The sequence below is a fragment of the Odocoileus virginianus genome, chromosome 13 (genome assembly GCF_023699985.2).
Source record: "Odocoileus virginianus isolate 20LAN1187 ecotype Illinois chromosome 13, Ovbor_1.2, whole genome shotgun sequence".
NCBI lineage: Eukaryota > Metazoa > Chordata > Mammalia > Artiodactyla > Cervidae > Odocoileus > Odocoileus virginianus.
This window is the reverse complement of record NC_069686.1, coordinates 32,602,744-32,622,882: the sequence shown is the minus strand read 5'-3', so window position 1 is coordinate 32,622,882 and position 20,139 is coordinate 32,602,744. Positions and strand designations below refer to the sequence as shown.

Genomic DNA, 20,139 nt, shown 5'->3' with positions numbered 1-20,139 from the left:
TTACTATTTTATATTAATTCTTAGAGATGAAATTCCTGGGTAAAGGAACATATATATTTATTTGTTCTTAACATCTATTTCAGGGTTGCTGCATAGAAAGTTGATACCAATTTACATCTGGATATAAAGGTTCCCATTTCTTCATACCCTTGCCAATAATAGATTTTATAATCAGCTTTATTTTTGCCAATTTGACATCATTTTATTCTGATTGATTACTAGCAAGGTTGAAATTATGGTATTTATTGACTATGAATTTTATTCCATGAATTCTCAGACACTGTTGCTCATTTTGCTTGCAATTTATTGTATGTATAAATTGCCTATATAATTAGAACATTATTTTGAAAAACTCTATCCCTAGTAGTCTGCATACTATTATCAAAATAGTTTATTATATATACATGTATACATTTTTCACATACATGTATATATATTTTCACATTCATCTCCCATGTACTTTATTAATATCTCGAGATAAACTGTAAATTGATTGAGGACTTCATTTTGAGGCTATATTTTTTATATCACATATTGTATATCATAGATTGCAGAAATTAGTAGATACCAGTAAACATTTCTAATCTATTTATTGTTATTTTTAACTGATTTTAATAGAGTTGCTCTCTGTTTATAAGCTTGCTTTCTGAGTCACACATTATTTTCTTATAGGAAGTTAATCAACAAATCCTTTTGATTATTCATGTTATGGTAGGTGTATGTTCATGCCTACTCTTTGTGACCCCATGGACTGTAGGGGGTCAGTCCTCGGAGTTCTCCAGGCAAGAATGCTGGAGCCGGTTGCCATTTCCTCCCCCAGGGGATTTACCTGACCCCGAGATCAAACCTGTGTCTCCTGTACCTCCTGCATTGGCAGGCAGATTCTTTACCACTTGAGCCACCTGGGGATCCCCTATGGTAGGTGTAAGATATTACAAGGGTAATAAAAGTGGAAGCCCGGAGTCCAAAGGGAGAAAGAAGTTGAACGAAATTGACTGTTAGCAGGATGTGCTCAAACAGATGTATGCCATGCTATAGTGTAGGCCAAGAGTAGTGGTTCCTGATGGGTGCCTTCTTAAGCAGTCTGAGAAAGCCCCATAGTGGACACAGCATGGGTTGAGACAGGAAGGTGAAGGAGAAGGTCATAAGGAGGGTGAGGAGAGCTGGACATTACAGCCCAAGGAACAGCAAATGAGAATTCATTTTATTAGAATCAAATCGTTTTATGTGGTCCAGATACAGGACAGGTGGAGGGGGATTGCCTGGAGATGAGCCTATCCCTGAGGCATGATTTGAACCTAATTCTACAAGCAGTAAAGCCCTCCGAGGATTTGAAGCAGGAGAATGCCACAATCCTACTTTCGGGATCTGAAGCAGGAGAATGCCACAATCCTACTTTCGGGATCGAAAGATCCTTCTGGCTGCAGGTGGAGGATGGATTGAGTGGGGCTGAGGCTGGAGGCAGACCAGTCATTAGCTGTTACAATAGGCCAGACCAGAGATAATTGGTTCGTGTGTGAAATTGTCTGACTCAGACAACTATATAACTGTTGAAAGTAATGAAAAAGGCCTCTGGTTCCAAAGTTGTTACTTATGATTAAACAGGAATGGGAAAAATCAGCTCCAGGATCTTTCCCACTGAAGTTCCTCTGGCTATTTAGAAGAAGCTGAGACAGAGAAACAATAAGATAAATTGAGAAAAATAAATCAAACAGCATGAACAAGCCACTGGCTTCTCCTTACTAGTGAAAAACAGTTGGAAATTTTCTAATGAAAAAAATCACAGAGCAGAAGCTCAACTTGTGAATAATTGAGATGTGCCTACAATTTTCCTCTGTGAATGAGTCTACAATATTTAGCTTTATTGGTGGTAATTAATAGTTACAGTTTAATGATCCTTCCAGAGATAGTATTCAACAAACCCCTAGTGTTACTGCAAATGATGTAGCTCCCTCTTGACTATTGGAAATTTTATTCATCCTTCCTCATTGAAAGTACTGAATCATTAGCCTGTGAGCTCCTCGTCCCTTTTGTAGTCAGGACCTAAATCAGGGATGTCTTGTTTATTCTCTGGTTTCGCTGTTCCTGCCCAGGTTGCAGTTGCTCTTAAGGTAAGTGGTGTTTCAGAAGACTTACCTTGCCACATAAGACCCATGGATGTGTATATTTTGGAAATCTCAAAGTACCCTCCTCCAAGTGACTTCTTAGGATTATATATTTGTTTGAAATTTATTGTTTCTTAATTGTGATTTTTTTTCTCTTTTAGAGATAGCTTTTGAATAATTTGGTGAGTCAAAATAGAACTCAGGTTTTTGAAAACCATGGATTCTTTTTTAAATATAAGGGAATTTTTATGAATAATTCCTAAATAAAATCTTGGTTTATTATTTTCTTTTGATAGGCTATTATAGACATTTTCCCAGGGACTGTTTATTAATGCCTAAACAGTGAGGCATGAAGTAGGATGACTATCTCCACTAATCTGAAACTGAAAGGTTTTCTGGGGCATGTAGCTTTCAGTGCTGTAGGAGCTCTGAGCAAACTGGGATGGTCACTGAGCTTCGCAGTCAGGAGTGTTAGTTAAGCCCTCCTAGAGGCCTGCTTCAATATATTGTGGAAGTTTGCTTCATTGGTAGTGGAATAGGTCTTCTCAAACTCATTATTGGAGTTATTCCACTGTTTTCCATATTCTGCCTTTGTCAATGCTGAATCCTCAAAAACACCTAAAAAGAATATTTTCATGTTGTTTTCTCTGTTATTTTCCTGTCTTGTATAGAATATTTAATTAATACAGTCCCTCAGTGTTTTAGAATGAAGTTTATCATTTGTTGTGCAGGAGGGTGGTATGGGTAAGTTACTGAGGCTAAAGTGGGTTGGGGAGGGTTGACACTATATTTGTCACAATTTGCCTATGGGGAATATGATAAAGTAGTAGTGTGTGTACGCTCAGTTGTGTCTGACTCTTAGTGAGCCCATGGACTGTAGCCCATCAGGCTCCTCTGTCCGCAAGATTTTTCCAGGCAAGAATACCAGAGTGGGTTGCCAGTTCCAACTTCAGGGGATCTTCTGGACCTAGAGATCAAACCTGCATCTCTTGTGTCTCCTGCATTGGCAGGCAGATTCTTTACCACTGGGCCACCTGAGAAGCCAGCATGATAAAAGAAGTCTGCAAACCTTATGGATAATGTAGCTAATTGTTAAAATGTAGGCATGGGGGATTGTAATTGGGGAAGACAGTTTTGGTGAAGATGTGGCTTAGCCCAGTGACAAGGAACATCAAGATTTATACCTTAACTAGGTAATCTTCAGAGATTTTCAAGGTAAAGTCCTACGACTAACTGCATTGGAGTCCCATGGGATACTTATTAAACTACTGACTTTGGGGCCCTCACTTAGTCTTAGAGTGTTCAAATATCTGGTATTTGTGAACCAAGAAATTTGCATTTGTAATAGGCACCCATGTGATTCTTATTAAGAACATTAAAGTTTGAGAACTCCTTAGTCCAGCAACTAGTAAAGCCACAAATATTTAGTGAATTAATTACTCAACTGAAATACTAAGGACTAATGAAAGAGAACATAGCTCTTTAGATTTTTGAAGTCTTCAGAGATGAAGCTTTGTGTCAACTCAGACTGTGCTGATCAATGTAGCCAAATGCAAATGAATGTGGGTGGAAAACAGTGAAAATCAGGAGTATGAATTAAAATGCATTGCTATTCATCATCTTAACGAAGAACAAGATGTGATAGCTATTGTGGAACATTGTGTGAATATATAATGTAAATGCCAAACAGCAGTTTTAGTGCCACTCACTGCTGGAGAGTATTCCGTTCACTGAAATCACTACATATGGGCTTGACCAGAACACTGCATGCAAGTATTTAATGCATGCAGTATTTACCATTTCATAAGAGGAATTATGCCTGTGAATGGCATCAGCCCCCAATCCCCACCTTATTTCTGAGTCTTATTTTTCTTTATTCTTCTGTGGCACTGCTCCCTCAGTTCAGTTCGTTGTTGGGCTGATCCCAACATTTGGCGCCCAAACAGGGACCTGAGGTTTTGAGGCTTTTTTGGCAGTGCCAGAAGATGCAGGGAATTCCAGCCGAGAGATTGGAGGACAGTGAAAGTGCTTGATGATGGACAACACCATTGGATACCAGGAAGGCATGTCAAAGAAAGGAAAGAGGAGGACATAATTCGACATTGATCCTCCTGGAGAGTCACCTGTGAGGGGGATAAGAAGACTGATGATCAGCACCACCCGGAACAGGCTCCAAGGACCAACAAAGCCAAACCATCCACTTGGGGTCAATTGAAGAAGTTGACCATTGAAGGGGAAAAATTGGTCAAAGAACAGGGACAGCTTTGACCTTGGCTACCTTGTTCTTGGCTATGTTCCCCGTGATAACTACCATGGTAGGTGCCAATCATACTTATTGGGCATATGTACCTGGTCCTCCTCTATTAAGACCAATTACATGGGAGGATTCTTCTGTTCCAGTTTTCATAAATGACTCTTCCTGGTTACCCAGACCTTTGGACCCGAGCCTTCCTTTAAAACCAGAAGGCCGACAACTTTCAAATGTTAGTGTTAATTATACTGTGGGAACAGGTCTTACACCTATATGTATGGGAGACTCATTGTCTTAAGAGAGGATTACAAAGTTGGTTATCTGTAAAGAACCTCAAGTGAACAAAACTCATTTTTTCTTATTAGAATTATTTGCCTTTAATATCACAGGAGAAAATACTACTATGTTTCTGCCTCATCTACCTAACTGTATTATTTCTATAAAATCTGGAATAGAACATTGGGTACAATGGAAATTGTGTAAAGCTAAGCTGGGCTTCCCTGGTGGCTCAGAGGGGTAAAGTGTCTGCCTGCAATGTGGGAGACCTGGGTTCGATCCCTGGGTCGGGAAGATCCCCTGGAGAAGGAAATGTCAACCCACTCCAGTACTCTTGCTTGGAAAATCCCATGAACAGAGAAGCCTGGTAGGTTACAGTCCATGGGGGTAGAGAGTCGGACATGACTGAGTGACTTCACTTTCACTTTCAAGAGGAATTATCATTATGTTTACTGCAAAGTTCAATAGGACTTTCTTTTTTTCCCCCATAATTTTACATTAAGACTAAACCTGGCTGTTGATCTTTAAAGCTAAAGATTTGAGGGCTTTGTTTTCTGGGATAAGTTTTGTGGATATTGCAGAGATTAAAGAGAAATAAAGTTATAATAGGAAATGGATAATGAGTGAGTAAGATTTGAGATTCAGATGGAGTGAGTTTGTCTTGACAAATAAGGATTCTAGACCCAATTTGGATTGCTTCATTTTGATTAGCTATTTCTTTGTCCTAGGCTCTGTTTGGAAGAGCTGAGATCATTAACCCATTCAGCTCATAGTGGAGAGCTCAGAACTGCAGTTCAAGTGGGAAATCATGGCTGCCGTTGTTACTGTTGCAGTTGAAAATGAATGTTGAATAAAATAAAAGTATATGAAGTTATTTTATAAGTTGTGCATTTTATTAGTCATTAATGATGGTAACAGGGTGCCATTACTAAACCGAGAAGCCATCATCCTGGGGTGGGAGAAAAAGGAGGATGATTCCTTCTTTGTTGTCCAAAGATGACTTATTACCCTCGGAGCCTAAACTTCATTGTGTTGATTATGGGTGGTGTGTATTTTCTGAATGTCTTGCACCAAAAATAACTCACGAGCATGAGAGTAGCTCTTTTACAATCATTCCTGCTGCATAGTTCAAAGAGTGATGTCTGGATGATTTGATCTTAAAGGCTTTTGAAAAAAGTGCATCTTTGTCTTCCAAATTACTGTCAAGCAACCTTTTTGTACACCTCTAAATAATTTTTACTTTAATTTAGACCTTTTATTTTATTTTGTTTTTACTTTAGATTTCTTGTCATTTAAGTTGGAAACTTAATGACATTAGTTTTCAGGGCCCTTTTTAGGCACATGTAATATTAACTCTGTAGCATATCTCAACATTTAGATACAGACAAAATCTGAGTCCATGAGAGGAAATCTTTCTTCCAAATGTACAATATGAAGGGGTAACTTTGGGAAGGGAAGAGCTCATGGTGCTTTGATAATTGGGGAAGGTTTGGACCTTCGGAACAGAATGTACATATATAAGCTCCAAGCACTGTTTTTATTACTTTTTCAGTGCTAAGGGTTTACTTTCTGACTCATGCTCCTGATTCAGCAGTTCCCCAGAAATGGCTCCGATCCTTCCGTATTTGGCAGCACTGCTTAGAGAATGTAGAGAGAAAATGATGTAGCCTCTTTGTATGTGTGTATTTATTCAGATTAGCATTATCGGTTCCAAAAATGTTTTAACATGTGTTATCTGTTTCTTTCTAGTTTTGCTTTGCTCTACATTTCTCCCAGTGGCTTTTTTTCAAATATGCTTCATTACCTTCATTTTAATTTGTATACATTAAATGCAAAGGTTTGTTAAGCTTATTTGGCTTATTTTCTTCATTTAGTTAAGATTTTAACATTTTATAGCCTTTAAATTATAGAATAGTAGTGACTCACCATAATCCCTTATGAAAAAGTTTAGAAGTCTCGAGTTTTTAAGGCCCATTTGCCAAAATTGAGGACGGACTTTGGTCTTAAACTTTTAATGTCTCTCTTATGCAATGCATTGATGGTTTGTTGTTTTTTGTTCAGTTATTTATTAGTGTTTAAATTCAGTCTAACAAACTGAATTTTGCTTATCTTTTAAATATGTCTAAAACATTAATAAAGAAGGGAAATAATCTTTACAGAGTGCCCTTCTATATTCCAGGTTCTCCTAGACCAGTTGTGTGGATATCAGGTAAAATGTACCTTAGTTGAACTGGTCATTTATTTTATTATTATTTTTTTCATTTATTTTTATTAGTTGGAGGCTAATTACTTTACAACATTGCAGTGGTTTTTGTCATACATTGAAATGAATTAGCCATGGATTTACATGTATTCCCCATCCCGATCCCCCTCCCACCTCCCTCTCCACCCGATCCCTCTGGTTCTTCCCAGTGCACCAGGCCCGAGCACTTGTCTCATGCATCCAACCTGGGCTGGTGATCTGTTTCACCACAGATAATATACATGTTTCGATGCTGTTCTCTTGAAACATCCCACCCTCGCCTTCTCCCACAGAGTCCAAAAGTCTGTTCTGTACATCTGTGAAACTTTTTCTATTTTGAATATAGGGTTCTCGTTACCATCTTTCTAAATTCCATATATATGTGTTAGTATACTGTAATGGTCTTTATCTTTCTGGCTTACTTCACTCTGTATAATGGGCTCCAGTTTCATCCGTCTCATTAGAACTGATTCAAATGAATTCTTTTTAATGGCTGAGTAATATTCCATGGTGTATATGTACCACAGCTTCCTTGTCCATTCGTCTGCTGATGGGCATCTAGGTTGCTTCCATGTCCTGGCTATTATAAACAGTTCTGCGATGAACACTGGGGTGCACGTGTCTCTTTCAGATCTGGTTTCTTTGGTGTGTATGCCCAGAAGTGGGACTGCTGGGTCATATGGCAGTTCTATTTCCAGTTTTTTAAGAAATCTCCACACTGTTTTCCATAGTGGCTGTACTATGAACTGGTCATTTAATCATATCTGCCCAATATCATGTGTTCCTTGGCTTGGATATGCTTGGTTAAGTCTAATATGCTATTTCAGCTTTGAAGAAGTGTATTTCTGTCTTTTCTTTACAATAGAAGCCATAATATTACCAAAACCAGAGAAAGTTGAGAGGAAAGAAAAAAGGGCACATTTATTATTTTTAAAACCTAACAGAATTGAAATGATAATATTATAAAGATAAAGTGCACCTTAGTGATATTTTAGTTGAAATGGAAATGGAAACTCTGATTCGATGAGGTGAAATAATTTGCCTGTCTTTTGAGAACCAGTTGGTGGAAGAGTCTGGAATATATCTTTGCACTTTGAGTCTTTTTTTTTTTTTAAACAAATACATTAAATCAGCTGTTCATTTTTTTTCCACTTATTTTTATTAGTTGGAGGCTAATTACTTTACAATATTATAGTGGTTTTTGCCATACATTGACATGAATCAGCCATGGATTTACATGTGTTCCTCATCCTGAACACCCCTCCCACCTCTCTCCCCATCCCATCCCTCTGGGTCATCCCAGTGCACCAGCCCGAGCACTTGTCTCATGCATCCAACCTGGACTGGCGATCTGTTTACACTTGATAATATACATGTTTCGATGCTGTTCTCTCAGATCATCCCACCTTTGCTTTCTCCCATAGAGTCCAAAAGTCTGTTCTGTACTTCTGTGTCTCTTTTTCTGTCTTGCATATAGGGTTATCATTACCATCTTTCTAAATTCCATATACTATGCGTTATATACTATATTGGTGTTTATCTTTCTGGCTTACTTCACTTTATATAATGGGCTTCAGTTTTATCCATCTCATTAGAACTGATTCACATGTATTCTTTTTAATGGCTGAGTAATATTCCATTGTGTATATGTACCACAGCTTCCTTATCCATTCGTCTGCTGATGGGCATCTAGGTTGCTTCCATATCCTGGCTATTATAAGCAGTGCTGTGATGAACATTGGGGTACACGTGTCTCTTTCAGATCTGGTTTCCTCGATGTGTATGCACTTTGAGTCTTATTCAGGCTTTCTTCTCATTACCAACAATGATTCACTTATTTAAATGTAATTGTTTACCATCTTCAAAATAATTGATAATTATGGTGATTGTGTATCTTTTAAGATATGTCAAGGATTTTCTCCCTGTTACTAGAGCTTTAGTTTTTGATCAGGTCAACTAGTTGCCCAGCTGAGGAGAGGGGAAGGTCAGTCAGGAGATATATGCTTTATAAATAGGCCTGGTCTTGAACAAGACTGCAAAGTCCTTTTTTTTTTTTTTTTAAATTCAATACGACTGGTAGTTATTGAGCTTATTCATGTTTTCAATAACTATGTATTAAGTAACTGTGTATTTCAAGCTCTGTGCCAGGCACTGGGTCATAGTGATAAATAAGAAAGTCTGAGGATGCCAGTTGGCAAAATTCATGATCCAGTGAGAACTAACACTTACCCAGGCAGTGAGAGTAATGTAAATTGGGAAATACACTGTTAGTGGTATGATTGGAGACATCTCAAGGCTACAGCCTATGCTTAGAAATGGTAAGGGAGTTAGCTAGGCCAAGGAGGAGTAGTAGGAGTATTACTGGAATTATTCCAGCAAACTTGGAAGACCTCAAGTATAGTATAAAGAGAACACTTGCTTTGTTTAAGGTACTGAAAGATATTCCCGTGGTTAGAGATAGAGTATATATGGGGTTATTGTAGTTCAGCTGCTAAGTCATGTCTGACTCTTAGCGACCCCATGGACTGCAGCACATCAGGCTTACCTGTCCTTCACTGTCTCCCAGTTTGCTCAGTTTCATGTCCATTGAGTTGGTGATGCTATCATCTCATCTTCTGCCATCCTCTTTTCTTTTTGTCTTCAGTCTTTCTGAGCATCAGGGTCTTTTCCAGTGAATCGGCTCTTCTCATCAGGTAGCCAAAGTATTGGGGCTTCAACTTCAGCATCAGTCCTTCCAATGAATATTCAGGGTTGATGTCCTTTAGGAAAATATCATATGCAGATGATATATGGGGTAATGGAGAAATAAAGAAGTTTCAGGAGATGGTATTGGAAAAATAAAGGCTAGAAAATGTAGCACTTTTAAGACATTTATGTGTTTGCACTTAATTGTTTTGAGCAATGAGGAACCACAGATGGCTTTTAAGTAGAAGAATGATGTGATCATAACTACATTTTAGGAAAAAAAATCACTCTGGCTGAATTTATCAATAGTATTAAGCAGGAGAAAAACTAAAGATGGGTTGATCAATTAGGGTGTTAGAGCAGTAATTTGGATGAGAAATGATAATCTGTTGCTAAGGGAAGTTTGAAAATGCATCTGGTGGCTCATCTGGTGAAGAATCCGCCTGCAGTATGGAAGACCTGGATTCGATCCCTGGATTGGGAAGATCCCCTGGAGAAGGGAACGGCTACCCACTCCAGTATTCTGGCCTAGAGAATTCCATGGAGTTGCAAAGAGTTGGACATGATTGAGTGATTTTCACTTTCACTTTGGCCAGCATATGGGGAAAGACTTGTTGAAAAGTCTTGTTGAGGTATTGCCCCTGATGAAATTTGGTGTCTGAAGATGAAGACACTTAAGATGAGGAAATTGCAGACTTAGGGGTATACAATACAGGGACTATATATAGCACAAGATTTTCTAAATTCATATTTGGACTAAAGAGAGAGATGTATGAAGTGGAATAAGCCCAGAAATTAAAGCTGGGAAGGTATTGGGAAGTCATGGATAGGTCTCAGAGCTGGAACTTCAATTTGTTAGGGAAAACGGAAGGTATAACAGGTTTTTAGAGCAGGAAAGTGCTATGATTAGATTTGTACCTAAAGGTCTCTGAATGATGATGTATAAAATAATAGTAGTGTATATATCAATAATGTTGTCTTTCTCATTTCATTGTTTTCTTTGTTCATTTTGAACCTCCTGGGAGAGGAAAGATAAGTAAAATGGATATGGTTTGAATTCCTTTACCTTTTGAAAAATGCTTAATATCAATATGATATGTAAATTTTGGAAATCAAATGAGATATGCTAAATACTTTAGTTAAATTTTAAGTGGTCGTAAATTATTATTTTCCATCAATATTTGCTGCAAAAACTTATTCTTTAATTTAGATATGTAGAATGAGTTTGTCTTCAACATGATCTTTTTTCTAAAGACCTACTGTAGTGTGGTATATAAACCAAAGTGTCAAATTAGACTTGGAATTTAAAAACCTTTTTTAGATCTGTGTAAAGAAATCCTCTGTGTTAGCTGCTCAGTCATGTCCGATTCTTTGTGATCCCATAGACTGTAGCTTACCAGGCTCCTCTGTCTGTGGAATTCTCCAGGCAAAATACTTCTCCAGGGAATCTTCCCAACCCAGGGATCAAACCCACGTCTATTGCATTGCAGGCAGATTCTTTGCTGTCTAAACTGTTGATATGTTTATTTGTACTATATAACTTAAAATTAAGTCCTAGAGAGCCCTGTTGAATTATGCTCCATTTATCTTTCAGAATTCTTTAAGAAATAAAATTGTGACTCTGTGATGAAAACTAAAATCTCAAAAATTAAAAATGTGTTAAAATTAGATAAATCCTTTGTATGAAGATAAAAATTGTAATTTTATAGTTATGGAAATTAGTCTATTAGTGACAACATCTAAGACGATACTGTGAGTGTCTGAACTTACAAAATGTTGATGTGTGTGTCTGTACAAATGTGTCTTCTGATGAACACACTTAAAATTAACCAAAAGCTGCTATTATTATTTTGACCTTTGCTATATTAAGAATAATTGAGTTCAGTGAGTGCTGAATATAGGTAAATTTCTGCCGTGTTTCTTTGAATAAAATACTATTCAAAATGATCTTGGGAAAAGTGATGTAGAAAAGTTCATTGCTCCTGAGAGTCAAGAATTTTCTTTTAGTGTGTTGCCATATTGAAATTTAAGTTGTTATACAAAATCCCATGGACGGAGGAGTGTGGTAGGTTGCAGTGCATGGGGTCGCAGAGTCGGACACGACTGAGTGGCTTCGCTTTCACTTTCACAGTTTCTGCAATGCAGTAGTTTTTACTCTGCAGGCAGAAGTGAGATTAGAACATACCTGTTGAAAAATGCCTTCCCTCACATCTTTCACTTCTTGGAATTGTACTAGCAGTCACATGTCCTAGGGATGGATTATTTCCTTTACGTGAGCACTTTGCCTTGCCTCAATAGAGTATCATTTTAAATTGGAGGATGAGAAGCTTAACTGGCCGGACAAATAAAACCTGATGTAGTGGGTTAAAGTAAATTCTATTCCAGTGTTATATTATAAAAGTAATGTTTCACTTTACATTATTTATAAAGTAAAATGATACATTTTACTTTTAACCTACACATGTACCTTTAATGCAGAGCTGAGACATGAAGTATTACTTAACTCTGAAAGAGTTTTTATGACTTATCTGGACTTTTAGTGTTTCATTTGAGAGATTCTTTTGCAGTTTAATGATTCATATTTCAAAAATAATGTTCTTAGACTTTCAAAATCTCCTTCAAGAAATAAATCTTCACTGATAGTATTATTAACTAGAGCCTTTTGACTTTTTTCTTTTTAAATGAAATCTTTGAATTTTTTTTCTGGTTTTGATCATATCCCTGCCATCACTCACTGGTCAGACAATAGATGTTTATTTTCTTTTTTTTCCTTCCAAAATTCTCTTTTGGAAACTTGTCTTTTACTACTTTTTACATTTTGTATCTGGTAGCCTCCACCAACTACCTGTGTATTTTGGGAAGATATCATTGAACAATTCTTGTTTTTAAAATTGATAGTAATACCTTCTCCACTTATCTCTCAGTTCCTTTTCTAAGAATTCAAAGGGATGATGCTAAGACCATGCTTTGCAAAATTGAAGTTCTGTATCGTGAAACATCCTCAAACTCACTGTGACTTCCATTTTTCACTTCTCCCCACACCTGTGCCACTTGTTTGAAAACATAAACTTGTATGGTTTTGCTTCCTTTGTTTTTCCCTAGTAATATTTGACTTAATTTTCTTGTGTCAAACTTTATTTCATTAACTCTTATTTTTCTCTTTAAAAATTTTATTGCAGTATAGTTGATTTACAGTATTGTGTTAATTTCAGGGGTAGAGCAAAGTGATTCAGTCATGTATATACCTATGCTTTTTGAGATTCTGTTCCCATATATATCATTACAGAGTATTGAGTAGAGTTCCCTGTGCCATCCAGTAGCTCTTATTTAGTTATCTGTTTTATATATAGTAGTGTGTTTATGTCTGTCCCAATATTCCAATCTGTTTCATTAATCCTTGGCAGTACTCTTAAACTTTCCATTTTTAGCTGTTTGGTGTGATCTACACAGATCTGCCAATAACCTGAAGATTATTTTAATTTATGGAAAGATTATAAATCAAATCTACTCAATAGCTGAATGTTTATGTGTTTACGGAATACTGTAGATTCTTTTACATGATATCTCACACTAACAGTTTGATTATATTGAAAACTAGAGTGCAGACATTATGTACGGTATTACCTTTTTCCAATGACATTTAGAGTAGTCTTCTACCAGCATGGCCAGTTACTGTGCTAGTGTTGAGTCAGAATCCAGTTCTGCCCCTGAATAGCCATGTTATCACTGCCAAGTCAAATAATATCCTTGAATAAAATTTTCATTATTTACAATATATGCTTATTCTGGTTTTTGCTAAGGCAAAGGGTAATTAATATTTTTTGAAATTATTAAGTGCCATAATATATAAAATATAATGATTTTGATGAATGGAAATAACATCATTTTTCATATTTATTCATATTTTTTCATATGTATTAGTATTTTATTTATGTCATGGTTTTTCAAGTAGGCTCCTTTAACTCTTCTTTTTTTGGTTGTATCAAAATTTCAATAGTATTTTGTGTCATTTTGCATAGATGTTTAGTAAAAATTTATCTTTATTTTTTCGGCAATGCAGTTATAGCTAGTGAAACCTCTGATACTCTTGAGCTTGTTGATTTTTTATAGAAAGCCCTGTAGCTTGCTTTCATCCACCATGGTTTGTGCTTGTCTCTGTGTATTTTAAAATACTGTGCTCTGATGCTGGATAGCCATGTAAATGCCAGAACTACCTTATATTGGTGTCAGTTTGGAAGGGGAATATCTCAAAGATCATACATTCTCAAAACTTTTGTCATGGTACAGTAAACCACTTCCCTATTAATCTACCAAGGATGGGATTTCACTTTCTGGGAATTATGTGGTGGGTTTCTGAAACCACTGGAACAAATTATTCATCCTTAGTGAAAAGATCAGTATTTGAACAGTTGACTCACTGTAAAAGAATGTGTTGCATGATATTTCAACTTGATGATTTTTAAAATATGTCCATTAGTAAGAGGATATTGGATTGTTTGTTAAATTTGAGAGAGTAAACTCATCTATAAATTATAATTTATTGATTATAGATACAGACTTTCAGAGTTAGATTGCCTGACTTTAAAGACTATATGCTGTCTGTTATTCACATTGATTCTAGGAAAGTTGATTAATTTTCCTCTGTCTTGATATCTTCATTGGTAAAATGAAGGTAAAAGATTTTCCCATCTCTTTTACTTTGTGTGTGTATGTGGGGTATTAAACTAACAATATTAAAACAAGATAAAGTCATGATTGTGCTTAGTATATTTAGGACTTAAGGGCCACCCAGTAAAATGACCATTTGCTGTTGCTGTCATCAAAATCCTTAGGTCTTGGTTGAACTCATTTTTCAGTAGCTTATTAACATATATTATATATACCAATTTCTTCAGACTAATGCTCTAAAACTATTGACTAATGATAAGCCTTTATGTGAAATTGCAATGAAATTTTATTAATGAATGGCAGAAATGAAGCCTTCTTCAGTTTCAGCAGGTTTTTAATTGACAAGTGCAGGTTTAGCATGATGATAATGAATTGAAATTGTATTTATTTATGCCAGTTTTGTAGAATTATATCCAAAATTTATTGCTGTCATTGTTCAGTTGTTGTTCAGTCATGTTCGACTCTGTGATCCCATGGACTTCAGCATGCCAAGCTTCCCTGTCCTTCATTATCTCCCAGAGTTTGTTCAAATTCATGTACATTGAGTTGGTGATGCTATCTAACCATTTCATCCTCTGTTGCCCCTTTTTCCTCCTGCCCTCAATCATTCTCAGCATCAGGGTCTTTTCCAATGAGTCGGCTCTTGGCATCAGGTAGCCAAAGTATTGGGGCTTTAGCTTCAGCATCAGTCCTTCCAATGAATATTCAGGGTTGACTTCCTTTAGGATTGACTGGTTTGATCTCCCTGCAGGCCAAGGAACTCTCAAGAGTCTTCTCCAACACTAGTCTTCAAAAGCATCTTAACCTTCTTTATGGTAACTCTTACATCTGTACATGTGATGGAAAACCACACTGGAAAAACCATAGCTTTGACTGTACAGACCTTTGTCAGCACAGTGATGTCTCTGCTTTTCAATACACTGTCTAGGTTTGTCATAGCTTTCCTTCCAAGGAGCAAGCATCTTATATATATATATAGTTTTTAAAATTACTAATAGTTTTTAGTTAGTTAGTTTTACTGATAGTTTTTGCTAACTATACATGGAGGAATTTCATCTTTTATTTGCAAGTGCTGTAAAATATAAAGTTCTAACAAGAGTAAGGAGCTTTCCTTTAACTGAGTCAGCCATGGTCATTTAATTAAGTTCTTCTTGAACTGGTCCATGAACCTGAATATAATATTCAGTGTTCAGAACATTCTTAGATATTTTAACTCCTAATTGACTTAGGCTTTTTTTCTGTTCTGTGGTGCTATATTTTTGAAAGTGTTTTTCAGAAGCATTATCATTTTATAAACCTCTGCCAATAAATCATATTGGCATAAAGTGACTGATAAAAAAAGGTTAATTATTCTGACCTCTCATCAGTGAAAATCATGGACTTGGGACCAAAATGCTACATGTAGAGAGCAATAGAGACTATATTTTGTTGTTGTTGTTTAGTCACGTCCAAATCTTTTGTGACTCCGTGGACTGTGGCTCACAGTCTCCTCTGTCCTTGGGATTTCCTAGGCAGGAATACTGGGGTGGGTTGCCATTTCCTTCATTGTGCTACCTGGGAATCCTAGAGACTATGTAAATCCATTTTAAAAACAAATGAATAAGAATAAGTTTTATTATAAAATAAACTATAGTGAAATAATTTAAAATCAGAATTACCTTAACTCAGAAAGCTTGATTTATATGTGCAGTCCTAAATAATACTGAATGAATTAGGCATGCATTTGATGGCAAATAGTAGAAAATCCAGTCAACAGTGATTTCAACAGCTAGAGCTTTATTTTTCATTTCTAACAAGATGTGCAGAAGCTGGCAGACAGGCTGGTCCAGCTGCTCAAAGACTGCTTAGAGACTCAGACACCTTCTTTCTTCTTGCTTTGCCATCTTTAACATATGTCTTTCCTGCCACTGGCCATTATGGCTGCCTCACTTTTAGACATTATTTAAAGTTACAAGCAGAAAGAAGGGGAAAGAGGAAAGGCTAACAGAGCTCTGTCCTAGTGAGACTTAAACATTATATTTAGGAGAGGAAATTTCCTAGCAGATTCTCTCTCCATTGCATTGGTCAAAACCTAGTCCAACTCTCTTATCACCCATGGAAGAGTTTTAGAGATTGAATATTTTGAGCAGTGCATAATTTCTTAGATTAAATCAAATTTTTAATATTAAGCTTTTATTTATTTGTTTTTTTGGCCATGCATGGTGGCATGTGGGATCTTAGTTCCCCAACCAGAGATCAAACCTGTGCCCCCTGCACTGGAAGTACATAGTCTTCAGTGGACTGACAGGGAAGTCCCTAGATTAAATAATACAATGCAGTAGTATTCAGCCATAAAAAGGAGCGAATGTAGTCTGTTGAACTGAGGTAGATGAACCTAGAGCCTCTTACACAGAGTGAAGCAAGTCAGAAAGAAAAAAACAAATATTGTACATTAACACACTTATATGGAATATAGAAAAATAATACAGATGACTCTATTAGCAAGGCAAGAACAGAGACACAAATGTAGAAAACAAACTTGTGGACACAGTGAGGAAGGGGAGGGTGAGATGAACTGAGAGAGTAGAGTTGACATATATACATTACCATGTGTAAAACAGGCAGTTAGTGGGAAGTTGCTGTATCACACAGGGAACTCAGCCCAGTGTTCTGTAATGACCTAGAGGGGTGGGATTGGAGGGGGGTGTCGTGAGGGAGGGGATATATGTATACTTATGGCTGATTCATGTTATATGGCAGAAACCAACACAACATTGTAAAGAAATTATCCTATAGTTAAAAATAAATTTAAAAATACATTAAAAAATTAGAATGAAAATCTTGCTCTTTCTGAGTTTCTACTTAAACCTTGTAAGGTAAGCCAAGATACCTACCTAATAGTTTAAAACGTGCTGGCAGTATACTTTATTATTTTTCCTACCATTCTGAAACTATTTGTAGAGATAAAGCTTGATAGAAAGTGAGTTTTTCTGCTGTGTCTAATTCTGCATATGTTTGTATTTTAAATTTCAAAATATCCTAGGTATCCCAGGACAATTTTGTTGCTATGGAATTTGTCATTGTTTCCTAATTAGCATAGTATTTTTGGGCTTTTCTCTTTCTCAACCCTTACCTCCTTTTCTTCATATCAGTCCATACTTTTCTTACCCACTGGTATTTAGATAAATGAAAGACAATGGCAGACTTCAATGGACTCTTTAGAAACATAAAAACATCTCACAGGGTCATATTCTGGAACAGGATTCAAAAAGATTTGTGGCTTTCATCAATTTTTTTCCCTTTGTATCACCACTTGGTTTGAAGTTTTTCTTGGATGCAGTGCCAGGCTGGCATCCCAAGTAGCTCATTAGCTGTTCATTTCTGCCTTCTTTGCATTATTTCACTAACTGCCCATCAAAATTCAGTGTGTAGCTCTAGGCCTGCTAAGAACAGTCTGGCAAGATATCATTCAAAAGCATGTATTATTTACAGATCACTTGAAAGTATCAGGGATTAATCAAGGATAGAAAGTACAAAAACACATTTAGCTTCTATGAGTGATTCATTTTAAAAGTGGAAAATAAATCAGATGTTTAGTGCATTTCTAGAAAACAGAGGCTGTTTCCCCACCGTGATACTGGAAAAAGCAAGCAAGTAAAAGCTTTAGTATTGATTTTTGCTTTAACCTATTGATATGTAGACAGTTTGTCTCTTGAAATCTACTTTCCTTATACAGATTTGGAGACTAAACCAACCAGCTTACCTGGACAACTGACTTGTGTTAAACAAGGTGAAACTAAAGATCTGTCCGTGTCGTGCTCCCCTGCCTCTTATCCCTCCTCCTACTGTCCTTTCCAGTTTTGCAGAACCAGCAGGTGGAAAAAGGGTGAGCGCAGTGATGGAGAGAGGGAATGATCAGACCACATGCCCCTGCTTATTTGGAGTAAAAAAAAAAAGCGGCATTGAAGTTTGATTTTAGACAAGACTGAGCCATTTAGTAGTGAAAGTGAATTGTCATGATCAGCAAAGACAGGTTCTTTCCATGGAAATTGAGATATTGTCATTCATTGAAGAATCAGGAGCCAACTGAGTGAACTGAAAGGAATTAAGTAGAGAAAAAGGAAGCTTTTTCTTTTTCCTATTCACCTCGCATTCAGGTTGTTCATTAAGCCGGTTCTGTTTATGTTCAGTCAAGTAATAGCTCCAGCTTTAGCTTCCTGGACTTTACACCCAGCTGTGGTCTGTCTCCAGGTCACAGGAGTATCTTAATCAGTGTTCTTGTTGACACAAACCAGCTGAGATTATAAGGCAATCAGCTTTCTAGGGTAGGAAGAGGCCTAATTTTGTGGCAGCTTTTCTCCAAGCAGGAAGGGAGACCCTGGAAATATGCTTAGTAAAATCCTACATTATTTTGTTTTCATCTGGGATGTAGTTAACTTAATTTGTTTGAATTATTAATGTAAGTACAAAATGTCTTTGAATATTAAGAAATCCGTTTAAAAAGTGAAACTTGGCATATATAGACATGGTGCCAATTGCTCTGAGAATTGTTTTTCTTTGTATATTATTATAGATGACTTCATTTATTTAAGATTTTTATATTTATTTCCTTCAGAATAGTCAAACTTACATTGTGTAAAGTCATTGTGTATCACTCAGGTTTTCCCCCATATTATCTTTTAGGAGAAGCAAAAGAAAACTGTGAAATTTTGATTTTAAGTTACAGGTCCTGGACTGTTTCATAGAAAGATATTCTAGTTTGGCTTAAGAATTTTAGCTCCTTCTAATTTGATACATGAAGTAATAAATAATAAGCTCAATTCTGATTTTTAAGTTATAATTTTTGACTAGTAGAAGAAGGCTACTGTGTCTCTATGATTGTCCAATGCCAGTGTGTACCAGGTGTGTGGCATTACTCTTTGGAAATTCGCAGTGTCTTCTGAATAATTCTTGGAGTTTCTGTTTCCTGTGCTTCTTTCTCTCTTGTTGCTATAAAGTATATACGGTTTTCCTGAACTTCATTGGTTGGTACAAGAAGTCATAGACTTAGTTATTGCAGCTCTCAATGCAGGCCACCTTAGTGTCTAGAACCTGAGGCTGTTTCAACACTAACAGGCCCTGGATACTTCCCTGCTTGTCCAGTGGTTAGGACTCTGAGCTTCTGCAGGAGCCCAGGCTTCAGTTCCTAGTCAGGGAACTAAGATCTTGCAAGCTGCACAGCCAAAAAAGGAAAAACAACAGCAACAACAAAAAACCCCAAAAGTAAGAGATCCTCAAAGCCATAAGAAGTGGGAGAAAGTGACAGGGTCACTGGTCCTAAGTATGAAGAAACAAAACAAAATGAAAAGACCTGAAGACTGAATTCTGCTGGTGGCCACTCTGATTTAACTTGCCAAGTCTGAGGGTTCACAGCCTGTATTTACTGAAGCAATAGAAATGGTAAAGAATAATGAATGGGGGGAGGAAAGGACAGACTCACTCTGAAAACTATACATTTAAAAGAAAAAAAACTAGATTTCTGACTTAGCTACTAAATCATCATCATCATCCTGCAAAGACAGATTGACAGAGACAAAGCATATTATCCTGCCTGAAACATCTGAAGAACACACTGTATTAGACAACAGTTTTCAAGACATTGGATATTAAACCTGGAAAGGCCCTGATTCCTGAGAGAGGGGAAACAATGAAGTGAGCCTGACTGCCCTGCTTCCCCCTGCGCAGATTCCAGGCTGTGGTGCCGGGGAGGGCAGCAGGTGGAGCCTTGGGGTCCCTGAGTGAAAGGGAAGCGCCGGGATCCCAGAGAGAGGAAAGTGGTGGGATGTTCCAGAGGAGAGAGCTGCACAGAGACACACTTTGGGAGGTCTGCGGAGGTCTAGAGTCTTCAGACCCACGTGCAGGGGAACTACCTCAGGTGAGGGAAAGGACCACTG

The 20,139-nt window shown here is 37.0% G+C and overlaps 1 protein-coding gene across 7 annotated transcripts in view; it reads left to right on the top strand.

Moving 5' to 3' along the window:
* The window catches only part of KCNJ3 (potassium inwardly rectifying channel subfamily J member 3), a 176,385-nt gene that overhangs the window by 17,818 nt on the left and 138,428 nt on the right, over positions 1–20,139 (top strand). Inside the window, exon 3 of one of the 7 annotated variants that reach the window (XM_020893072.2) lies at positions 5,361–5,506. The exons of the other annotated variants lie outside the window; for them this stretch is intronic. Within the exon in view, the coding sequence (XP_020748731.1) occupies positions 5,361–5,380 (20 nt within the window). The 3' untranslated portion in view covers positions 5,381–5,506. Of the gene's footprint in view, positions 1–5,360; positions 5,507–20,139 lie in introns of those variants that run through there. 7 annotated transcript variants of the gene reach the window in all.